Consider the following 12,119-nt stretch of genomic DNA (forward strand, 5'->3'; position numbering starts at 1 on the left):
GGGAAGCATGTATCTTTACTCAGGCAAGTGGAGTCCCGGCCCTACCACTGTCTGACCCCAGGCAAACTCAGAATAGGGGCCATTGCCTCCCACAGAATTGGGAGGGTGGTAGGAAGGAAGATGGAAGCTCTTCGACGGGAAGGCCAAGGCCTCAGAGAGACCCTCATCTCCCCTGTGGTGCAAGAGGGGTAAATGTTGCCCTCCACTGTCCCTCGCCTCTTTCCCAGGGAGGCTTTACACTGGGGCCTGGGGCCACTGCACCGGAAGCAATCCCAGAGTCAACTACTTCCTTCTCCAAACAATGTGGGATCCTGTTAAAAACTGGGCTGAAATCTGGGACTGAACACAGTGGGGTGGGCTGAGATGCTCCAAACACACCCAGCACACAGTTCCACCAGGTCAGGGACCCTTGCATGGTCCCACTGCATTCAGATTGCCCAAGGGTGAGAAGCCCGCTTCAAGAGCTGGAGGACTTGAATGCTGGAGAGCTCACAGAGGGCTGGGGGCTGGGGCTGAGAGGAGGCTACTGAGGCGGGTAATAAGCCTTAAGCTTGGGGTTTTGATATGCAAAGGCTGAGGCTACAGCAGGAGGAAAGAAAGTTAGACTAGGTAAGGGCTTCCCAAAGGAGTTTTGAAAAGTCGGGGGTGGGAGGGGGATTTGGACAGGATCTGGCTCCGGCCAGCACCCCTCCTGCCCCTCCTGCCCCTCTCGCCCGGCTGACATCCTTAAGAGGCCCAGTGATGGGGAGTGGCTGGGGGGAAAATAATAGAGAAAATGGAGGAAGGGGGGTGGCTAAGATTGGGAGAAAAGGAAGTTTTGAGAAGCAGTCTCAAACATCAAAATATACCTCCATCCTCAAATCAATGTCCTCACGTTCCTGGTTTAAAAGACAAGGGTGAGGGGAGATAATCAGGCATCTGGGTCTGACCAGGGCAGAAAGGAGTTTGGAACCATTCTCACAGAGCCAGGAAGCTCAGCCTCATAACTAAGTTCACTGTCCAGCTTGTCTGATAACAGGTAATATACTGGCTCAAGGGGGTATGTGGAGATGGGTAGGAGACAGGGAGGCAGCCAGCCCTCCCCACTACAAAATTTTCCTAATCTCAGCAGAGACCTCAATGACCTCTCTTCTCACTCTCCAGCCCATCTGTTTCTCCAGCCTCCCAGGAAGCAAGTAGACCCAGTTCTGTCTACTAGCGAGGAGTGACATCGCTCCCCAAAGAGAAGGGGACCCTGGGGATTGGGTTCAGGCACAACAGAGAAGGCGGAAGTGCTGGAGAAGGACCTAGGGCTGCTCCCCTGAAGGCAAAGCAGCAGGGTCCATGCGAGCCAGCAGCAGGAAGGAAGGTTAGACACTGAGGGAGGTAAGCTGGAGCCAGGACATGCCCTTCTCTGGGAAACGAAGGAGAAAGTTCTGTGTCTGTGGGCCCCAGGCATGAGGGCAAGGGTAGGATATAGGAACCCCTGGGCGGTCCTGGACGACATTGGCCCTACAGGTCTGTGCAGTCTCCCTTTCCCACTCCCCATTCCCACTCTGGATGAATCATATTCCCACCCCAAAGGTGAGAGCAGTAATGTGAGTTTGGGGAGGGGTCCTCTCCCTAGGGGTGTCTCTGGTGGCTCATCGGTGAATACTTCGCCTGCAATGCAGGAGATGCAGATTCGATCCCTAGGTCCGGAAGAGCCCCTGGAGGAGGAAATGGCAACCCACTCCAGTATCCTTGCTGGGAAAATCCCATAGACACAGGAGCCTGGCGGGTTACAGTCTGTGGGGTCTCAGAGTTGCCCAGGACTTTGGATAGAGTTTGGCTTGAGCTGGGGTTACAGCTGTGGGCTGGGTGGAAACTTACAAAAGGGTGGGAGACCATTAAGGAAAACATGTCCAGTCTCCTTCCTCCACTCACCACCCACCAACTTGGTGGGGTAATTACCCGAGGGGTGAAGCTCCCTGGGGCCATTCCTGACTGCGCTGGGGCCCTTGTCTGCTTTCCACAGAGACCCCCTCTTCTTTCTGCCTAACTCCATCCTCCTTCCATCATGGGGCCCTTGACGCTCTTGATGCGTCACTCTTTCCATCAAGTGACGCTCTTGATGCGTCACTCTTTCTCTCTTAAAATGCTTTTCTATCCCTTCCAGATCTCTCTGCCTCAGTTTCCCCTCTCACTTAACAGGATTAAGAACAAGAGGAAACAACACCCATAACTGAGGAAATCACAGGCAAGGGCTGGTGGTCTGAAGGGTATTCCGGGTACAGCTTCTTTCCTCTTCTCCATGAGGGGTGAGTGGTAGGTGGACAGAGTCCCCAAGATGGTATAATTGAGAGCTACTGAATATACTGTCCTATATATTTCCTGTCCCCCAACACCCCTCCCAACTGAAGCAAGTTGCGGGGAGGGGAAGAGTTAATCCAGTTTCAGAGAAAAACTTTCCCAATCCCAATCTGGCAGAATTGAGAAGATGGAGGAGGGGTGCACAATGGTATTGGGTGCAGATTTTTTTTCCTGAATGAGAAGATTTAAGTGACGGGAATGGATCAGATCCCACCCCTACTCAAATCAGGGGCCCAGCCCAGCCCAACCCCATGACCCCAGCCCAAATCTTGAGCAAGACTTGAACCAGTGACTCACGAGTAAGAGGGAAAATAGCTGACACTAAAAAAAAAGCAAGAGGGCACCTCTTTCTCCAAAAGGACACAGTTCTTGCCCAAAGCTAACTGCAATATACAAAGTGTGTGTGTACGAGGGGAGGAGGGGAAGTGGTGGAGAGAAATAAATACATCTACCTAAGGAGCAGGGAATTAGGGGTGGGGGCATGACATAACCCCATCCAACCTCCAGCTCTCCTTCTAGTCCAAACTGTGATCAAGCCAGAAGTCAGGGAGAGAGCAGCCTTCTTCCACCCTCCCACTTCAGCATTCCAGGCCATTCTCCAGTCCCCTTCCCCAATGATGACATCTGACGTTTTTTCATCTCAAAGCTCCCAGGAATTAAGAAGGAAAATTCAAAGTCATATAGCTTCGCCTGCCCCCACCCGCTACACCCCCCAGTACAGCTCTTTCCAGGCTACTGACAGAGGCCCTGAGAGGGGGAAGTGCTCATTTCGGAACCCAGGCTGGCAGCCTGCTAAATCCTGGACTCAGGCCTCCAAGCCTGGTCTCCAAGGGCCCAGATTCCACACCCAAGCAGGGGGCCTTCCCGTGGCCCTCCCTCTCCCGACCCAAAGCCAGTCCCCGTCTAGCCTGCCCTCTGCCCAGCAGGGCACCCGGACCCGGCTCTCCCTTCCAGATTCAGAGGCCACAGCAAAAGGACCCCCGCCCCCTTTTGCAGCCAGTACATTGCAAATCCGGATTCCTTTACAATTTAGATGGGGGTGGGGGGGTAGAGGATGTAGGGGAGGCAGAGGCCCTCCCCGAACAGAGATAGGAGAAGGCCTCTAGATTCCAGGATCAGAAAAAGGGGGGGGTCCCTCTTCTCCCTTCCCAGGCCTCTGGTCTTTGTTTGGGCTGAGGGGGGGGGTCCCCAGAAGCATCATTTGCCCAAGGCCCCCATCCTCCAAATTGGACCCCCATCCCCGCCCCCAGCTGGGCCGCTGCAGTGTCAGCTGGACTGGGATAACAAAAGGCACCCCCTCCCGCGACTCCCTTTCCCATCCGAAAGCAGGAGTGGGGGCTGGGGAGTGAGTGTCCCCAAGGGTCCAAGGGGGCCGCGGAATCTCACTCACCGTCGACAGCGGCCGCGACCAGAGCAGAGAGCAGGGGCAGCAACAGCAGCAGCGGCGGGGTCAGCATGGTGTGGGCTGATGCCAGCAGCAGCCCCTCTCCTCTGGTCCTGTTACTTCTCGCCGTCGCCCCCCCCCAATTGGGGGGCCCCCCTTTTTCCTCCTCCCTCCCTTCTCCTCTATTCTTATCCTATCCTTCAGCAAAGCGCACCAGGGGCGTGGGTGAGGATGTAGAGTTCGGAGCCCCTTGGGGAGGGCCTGCAGACGGGGCTGCACTCTTTGCCCCCAAATCCAAACCCTTCACCCCCTGCTTTTCTCTTCGTTCCTCTTTTTCCCCCTCCCGGGGCGAAGCTCACAGCCCCATCTCCGAGCCGCCTCCGGCTGCAAAAACGCACAATTGGGAGGAGGCGGGGTGGGGGGGTGGGGGGCGTGGACCGGGTGGGGGAGCCTTTGGAAGGGGCCTGATGGAGCTCTGGGGGCTCCCCTCGTTTCCGCCTCCTCAGTGCACGGGCCTGGAGCTCGCACCACTGTTCCCGGGACTGAGGTGCCGCGGGGCGGGCTGAGTTGGGGGGGGGAGAGGGAGGGGACCGGGAGAGGAGGGAGGGAGAAAAGGGGCGGGGAAAGAAAAAGCCGGGGCGGGGGGTAGAAAGAGCTACGCGGCAATCCTCCGAGTGCGCATGCGCTGATTTGGCGCGCTGCCCTGGGGAGGGGGAGTCAGAGGAGCGACAAGATTTGGAGCTCTGGCGAGCGGTCCGAGAGCGGGGGTTCCTGGGGCCCCGCTGGTTGGTTTTGGGCCTGGAGTGCCCATTCCCCTGACTGGGCCCTTCTGCCTGGCGCTTGAGAACTGAAGCGGCGAGAGGGATTGGGCAGGGGGCGAAGAGAGCTGAGCCGCTTGGCTTTGAAACTCGGTGTCTCGCCCTAGGATTTCAGGCCCCGTCTGGGGATCTAAGATCAGGAGGTGTGGACCGAGCCCTGATCTCCTGGGGGAACCCTGACTGTGACTCCCCTGCCTGGGGTGGAGGCGGGTTGGGGGCCGCCAGACCGTGGGGAAGATGCGGGGAGAGGCTGAGCTTTGATTTGGAGGCATTGTCAGACCCGGACCGGGATTGGGGCCTGCGGCGGAGGGGGGCGGGGTGGGGGAGGGGCCGAGAAGGCCCGCCCCCACCTCGCTCCAGGGCTTGGCGTAAACAGGGGCACCCGCGGGGACACGCCGGAGCTTGTCCGCCTGCCTAGGGCTTGGGGATGGAGCCCACCTTAGCACCCGCCCTGTCCTGCTCGCCTGGCACTGGGCGCGGGAGGGGCAGGCCCTGGTTAGGAGGGCGGTGAGTCACCAGCGGGTGGGGCTGAGGAAGGTCCACCCGCTTCGTCCCAAGAGGTCGGGGCTCATTTATTTTTTTGTTTGGTGTTTTGTTTTTTTATACCTTCTGACTGGCTTCCCACCAAGTCGGGGTTTTAAATTCCGAGCAACGGGGATTTGGAATAAGATGAGGGACTCTTGGACCTCTGTTTCCAGGTCTCGAGTTCTTCTAAGGAGGTGTCTGCTGGGTCCCGGACCTTTGTCCTAGGCAGAGTCCACAAGGGACTCCTAGCTCGGGGTCCACGGGGCGCCGGGCGGCTCCCGGAGCCCAACACCGTGCTTCTGGCCGCTGTCCCCTTCTGGGCGGTGTTTTCCCGCTGTACTTCGGGTGTCTGACTTTCTGGTGTCTGGAAGTCGGAGTTCAGAGAGACAGCCAGCAATGCTGGCTGCCAGAAACTGACGTTAGAGTTGAGGGAGGCTTGCGCCACCCTTCTCCCTCTTAAAATTCTAGGCAAGGAAAGGCCCCACATCTTCACTCCAGTCGGGCCCTGGCAGAAAGCAGAGCGGCATGGAGGGCTTGTCTGTTGAGAGAAGCGACAGCCAGAGAAGAATCCAGAAACAGCTAGACCTTTCCTCCAAACCAGAGCTTCCTCCAGTCGAGCTTTGCTCAGGGCCAAGGCCACCTGCCTTTAGTCTCCCGGGCCGGAAACCTTAGACTTTTTGCCAACCGGTCTTCTGGGCCTTTATCTATCTTACAAACCTGGGCTCAGGACTTACCATTTTTTCCTTTGAAATAGAGCTCAGATTTTTCCTCCGTTTCCACTGCCAGAGTTTCTCTCGGTCCGGGGTGGGGGTCTTATTCATCCCTTCATCCAGACCTCATGGGCTAACACATGTAACATGGGTCACATGGCAGGAACTTACTAAAGGTTTTTAATGAACACCTACTAGGTTCCTTCTCCCAGAACCCCTTCCCCATATTGTCATCCAAGTAAAGTCAGATAGAAACAGAGTCCAGGGGACTTCCCTGATGGTCCAGTGGATAAGATTCTGAGCTCCCAATCCCTGGTCAGGGATCTAAGATCCCGTACACTGCAACTACTGAGCCTGTGCACCACGACTAGAGAGCCCACACGCACTGCAGTTAGAGAAGCCCAAGCATTGCAGCCAGACCCAGCACCGCCCAAAGGAAAAAAGAAACAGACTTCAGGCAGCTTTGAAGGGAAAAAGCTAGCTGGAGTGAGCATACATAGCCTGAGAAGGTTGTGAGGGGGGCAGCCCTGTTTCTCGGCCCTCCCTGATACCTCTCTTATGCAGGTGAATCTTCCTGGAACTGCTTCCTCTGTTTCCTCCTGGCTGGGGAACCTCTATTGGGTGTCCATAGACAACAGAATGATCACATGTCAACTCTTCTTCCAGTCTTCTTCCAGGATCTGGCCTCAGTGGACACGTCTCACTTGTGAACCTCCCAGTCCCTGCTGTCTCCTGGATATGACTGTGTGTTTATTTTTATTAACTTTATATTGTAAATAATAATAATACTACTTAGTGGTTGCAGAACTCAAGAGTATACAAGGTGAAGAGTAAACTTGCCACACTTCATGCTCCCATTCTTCAGTCCCACTCTCAGAATAACCACTACTAAGAGTTTCCTGGGTCTCCTTCCAGGAGATTTTTCAAAAACAATAAACAGAATTCCCTGGTGGTCCAGTGGTTAGGATTCCATGCTTTCACTGCCAGAGGCCTGGGTTCAGTTCCTGGTCGGGGAACCAAGATACTGTAAGCTACTTGGTGCAGCCAAAATAAATACATAATAAACAAATATAAATAAACATCTTTTAAAACTTCAAATCAGCTCATTAAGTATATACTGTTCTGGAACTTGCTTTTTCTCAATTACCTCATCTTGATCCCTTTCCCATTGTACACACACACCTAAGTCGCTCTTTACATGGACTCCTTGGGACCTCCTTCTTGGATACTCCATAGTCTACTGGGATTGTTGGGCACTCGGGTTATTTCCAATGTGTGAAGTACTGAGGTTGTCACTATAAGACGAGAATGCATATTTCTACCTGAGCCTTTACTTATCCTCTTCTCTCAGCTCCTTCCTACTCTCCTCAGCAAGGCTCTCCTGTTATTCTCACTCTGCGCATCTCTCTACCAAGCTTGCTCTGAAGACAGCCTCAGTACCTAGAATTTGGCACTTAATTTCGTGATTTTGTTTCTACCATCAGACCATAAACTCCCTCTGGGCAGGTATCATGTCCCTTTACTTATTTGTATCCACACAGTGTTAGGACCTCTTGATTGTTAGGTTGGTGAACTTACAGGAGTGTTAGGGGTAGGGGTGTCTGCACTGGTAAAGGAGACCATCATGATTACCATCAAATGGGATGTGACTGTAAGAACTGTCTCCGTAGTTCTCCTATAGCACCCATTATGCGATCGCTCTCTGCCTCGACTTCTTCTCTTTCTCCCCACTTCTGCTCTAAAGAAGCTTTTTCCATCTTCAAATCCTTGGGTTGGAATTATAACCAAATAGGGGAAACCACAGAGGAATTAATTCTGTGCAATCTATGATCAGGTTATCAAGAATGGTGACAGCAGGCAAAGAAATTGGTGGAGAGAATACCTCGTTTTCTTGGGATCTCCCAGCAGATTATTAAACATGTTCCTTTCCTTCCCTGGTGGCTCAGAGGGTAAAGCATCTGCCTGCAATGAGGGAGACCCGGGTTAAATCCCTGGGTCAGGGAAGATCCCCTGGAGAAGGAAATGGCAACCCACTCCAGTATTCTTGCCTGGAGAATCCCATGGATGGAGGAGCCTGGTAGGCTACAGTCGTGGGGTTGCAGAGAGTTGGACATGACGGAGCGACTTCACTTTCCTTTCCACTTTCCTTTTCCTGAGTGTAACAGGCACTGAGAAAGGGGCATTAAGAGGGCAGCCCTGGAATTGAATGTCAGGCCAGAGGCTGGCACCACCTAGCGGTCAGATAAAGAAGTGTAAACAGGAAAAATGGGAAGGGTTTGTTGAAAGATGGGAAGAGAACCAAGATTGAGTACTTTCCATATACCAAGACCAGGCAGTAGATTTTACATGGATTATTTCATTTAAGTTTTACAACTACCTTGTGGCATAGGTGTTATTTTCAGTTTGTAGATATGGAAATAGTCTCAGAAAAGGCAGATTTGAGGAATCTGCCTCAAATCACAGTGTGGATTGGAGCCCGGTTTCCTTTCATTTAAAAAACATTTATTAGGTACCTCATATGGGCTACCCTGGTGGCTCAGAGGGTAAAGCATCTGCCTGCAATGCAGGAGATTTGGGTTCAATCCTTGGGTCAGGAAGATCCCCTGGAGAAGGAAATGGCAACCCACTCCAGTATTCTTGCCTGGAGAATCCCATGGATGGAGGAGCTTGGTGGGCTATAGTCCACGGGGTTGCAAAGAGTCGAACACGACTGAGTGACTTCGCTTTCACTTATGTGCCAGTTACATTGGTAGGCACTAGAGATGAGATGGTAACATGCAGTCTCAGCCTTCAAGGTGTGTGCAGGTTAATGGGGTTGAGCAACTAGATCACTGACAATTACAACAAAGGACCTTAATGCCTGGGATAAAGGCACATGGCACAGAGGGCCATGAGAACCAGGGCAGGATACCAATCCCAGATAAGAGGGTCAAAGCAGGGCAGAGTGGATGATACCAGGCTATGTGTTGAAAGAGAGGAAGGAGATGGCCAACAACGACAGAAGGAAAGGATGTTTTAGGCTGCAGGACAGGCAAAGACATGTAGGCATGAAGAAATTTGAAACACTTAAGGCAAATGTGGTATGGTGGAAGCTTAAGGTACTTGTTGGGGGAGATAATGGATGAAGTATCAGAGAGCCTAACCACAAAAGGTGATGTTAGCCACACTAAAGACTTAGAATTTTTATCTGAAAGTAGCGGGGGGATTCCCTGGTGGTCCAGTGGTTAAGACTTTGCACTCCCAATACAGGGGGCCTGGGTTCGATTCCTGGTCAGGGAACTAAATCCCACGTGCCACAACGAAGACTCCATGCAACCAAATAAATAAAAAATAAATATTAAAAATAAATGAAAGTAGAGGGGAACCAGGTGAGAAATTGAATGAAGCCCTTAATGCACCAGCCCCAGAACTGAATAGGAAGAGGATTCCAGGCTAAAGAGGCAGGATCAAGTATACTAATTTGCTTATCATGTTGGCCTAGAGGATAGTAACAGAGCAACAGGGAAAGCTGGGTCTAGAAACTGTGGCTCACATTAGAATGTTCTCAAGTTTTCAGATTTTGGCAGCACATTTAGATCAACTGGGGAGCTTTTAAAATCCCAATGCTAACAGAAAGATAAAAATAAAAACAATTCCTCAATGCCAGAGGACTTTACTACTTGACTTTGAGACTTGCAGGCTATGATAATCAAGACACTATAGTTCTGGGATGAGGTCTGACAAACAGTTCCATGGGATAGACTAGAGAGCCAGAAATAGACTAACACACTTGAAGGTCGTTTAATCCTTTCTTAAATTTGGCTTGTGCTGGGTCTCAGTTGTGGCACACGAGGTCTTCGATCTTCGCTGCAGCATATGTTGCAGTGTGCAAACTCTTAGTTGGCCTGTGGGATCTAGTTTCTCAATCAGAGATCAAATCCAGTTCCCCTGCGTTGGGAGCTGGAGCATTAGCCACTGGACCAGTGGACCACTGGACCACTGGACCAGGGAAGTCCCACAGGTCATTTAATCTTGATGAAGATGTCAGAGCAATCCACTGGGGAAAGGAATATCTTTTCAGCAAACTGTGTTGGAACAATAAGTGAATCACGACCCCTACCCCACATCATATGCAGGAATTAATTTAGATTAATCATAGACCTAAGCCATAACAGCTAAAATCATGAAGATTTTTAAGTGAAAACACAGACTATCTTCCTGACTTGGAAGTAGGTAAAAATTTATGTTATAGAAAGCAATAACCATAAAAGAAAACAAATTGATGTAGGAAACATCAAAATTGAAAATGTCTGTTTATCAAAAAACACCATTAGGAAAATGAATAAGTAAGCCAGAAAATAAGCAAAATATTGATTTCACAAAGAACTGGTATTCAGGATACATAAAAATTCCTATAACACAGTAATAATAAAAACACCCCATTTAAAAAAATGGACAAAACATTTGAACAGATACATCATAAAAGAACATGTATGAATGCCCAATAAGCACATGAAAAGTGCTCAATATCTCTAGCCATCAAGAAAATGCAAATTAAAACCACAGTGAGATAATTCTCCACATTCACCAAAACGGTTTAACTTTTAAAAACTGACAATACCAAACGCTGAGAACGTAGAGCAACAGGAATTCTCTTACAGTGTTGGGAATGTGCTATAAATTTGGAGTAATATATAGCAGCTTCTTATATTAAGCATATACCTACCCTATGACCCAGCAATTATACTCTTAGTTATTTATTCAAGAAAAGTGAAAACATATGGTTACACAAAGATTCGAAGAATGTTCATAGTCGTTTTCTTCATGATAGCCAAAAACTGGCTGTGGCTCAGGTGCCTATCATCTTTTTTTTTTAAAGGACAAAGCATCTGTGGTATATCTCTACCATGAGATATTAGTAATAAAATGGACACATTATGGGTACATACAACAACACAATAAATCTCAAGACACAGTGAGTAAAAGAAGCCAGACATGAAAGCACATCCTGCTTTATTCCATTTATATGCATTCTAAAATAGACAAAACAAACCTATGGTGGAAAGAATCAGAACAGTGGCTCCCCCAGGGGGTGTGTTGAGGATAATGATGTACATCTTGGTAGGAGTGTAGATGTCATACAGAAATGAACGGGTAGGGCAAGGATTTGAAGCCAGGTGGCCTGGCGCCAGAGGCCATGGTTTTAACTACCATGCTACACTGCTTTTCTCCGTGTATGCTGCAGCCTCGGGTGTGGATGAGATTACGCAGGAAGGATAGCCTGTGAAGACAGGAGACTGAGAAGGCGCACCAAGACAGGTAGGAGGAAGACTAGGAGAGAGGGGCCGTGAAAACCAGTGGAGGAAGTGCTCATTCAAGAGTGGCTAGCAGTGTTGAAAACTGCTGAACGGTCCGGCAAGAGAAGGACAGGGGCAGGTCATTATTCTAGGAGGGCATGTGTGACATGGGCCAGGGCAGTTTCATTGGACTGGTGGAGGTGGTAGGCAGCTTGCAGTGTTCTGAGGAGGTGAGGAAGGGAAGACAGAGAATGTGAATAACTTTCCCAAGAAGTCTGGCTGCTCCAGGGAAGAGAGAAAGGCAAGACAGTAATTAGAGTGCTAGTTAGAGGGCTAGAATGTCCTTGCAGAGGCTCAATCCTGACCACAGCTGACTCCATCCAGAGACGCCCGCCTTTGCCCACCCACCAGGGCTTCTACTTATCCTTCTGTGGAGTGAAGGTCTGTTGGCCACAGTTGGCCCCTGACAGCCACAGAGCTTCATTTGAGAACTTGAGATCAGCCGACACCACCATTGCTCATATCCTGTATCCTTGGCAGGCCTCAGTGGGCGCCTACCCTTCTCCACTCAGCCTAGTCCTTCCTCTTCCTGACCACCCTTGTGCTGCTCCCCAATCTCTTCCTTGTACAAGGTCCTGGGCCACTCTTGGCTCAGATTATCCTTGTCCCTCTTTACTTGTCTGAAATGTGGCTCTTCCCTGAGGACACTTTTTTTTTTAAAGATATATCATTTATTCTCCCAAGTGAACAAGTCGGATGACCGTGGGAGCATGGACAGTCAGCCTGCTCTGTGCTCACCATTTCTTATAGTCAGTGTGGCTCCACCAAAGTCTCAGGGATGCACTGAGCAGCAAGTAACAGAAGACCCAATTAAAGTAGACTGAACAAAGAGTTCTAGAACAGACCTGGGACTGCTTGATTCATTAAGAGTTTTCTACCTCTTCACACTGCTACTCTGTCCTCAATGGCTGATGGTCTCTTTCCTCAGACATCACATGTAGTCTTCGTAATGAAGTAAAACAAAATCTTTTCCAAGCTCCCCACAAACTCCTATTAGCCAGGACAATGGAAACAC

The 12,119-nt window shown here is 50.6% G+C and overlaps 1 protein-coding gene and 1 non-coding gene across 3 annotated transcripts in view; one reads left to right on the forward strand and one right to left on the reverse strand.

The window, feature by feature from the left end:
• Window positions 1-4,248, reverse strand: part of LRP1 (LDL receptor related protein 1) — an 80,537-nt gene extending 76,289 nt beyond the window's left edge. For both annotated transcript variants that reach the window (XM_018048051.1, XM_018048050.1), the window contains exon 1: window positions 3,722-4,248. In XM_018048051.1, the coding sequence (XP_017903540.1) occupies window positions 3,722-3,788 (67 nt within the window). In that variant the 5' untranslated portion in view covers window positions 3,789-4,248. The remainder of the gene's footprint in view (window positions 1-3,721) is intronic.
• Window positions 8,975-9,047, forward strand: TRNAG-CCC. The gene has a single exon. It is a non-coding gene; the product is annotated as a tRNA-Gly (tRNA).

This window comes from Capra hircus, chromosome 5, assembly GCF_001704415.2.
Source record: "Capra hircus breed San Clemente chromosome 5, ASM170441v1, whole genome shotgun sequence".
NCBI lineage: Eukaryota > Metazoa > Chordata > Mammalia > Artiodactyla > Bovidae > Capra > Capra hircus.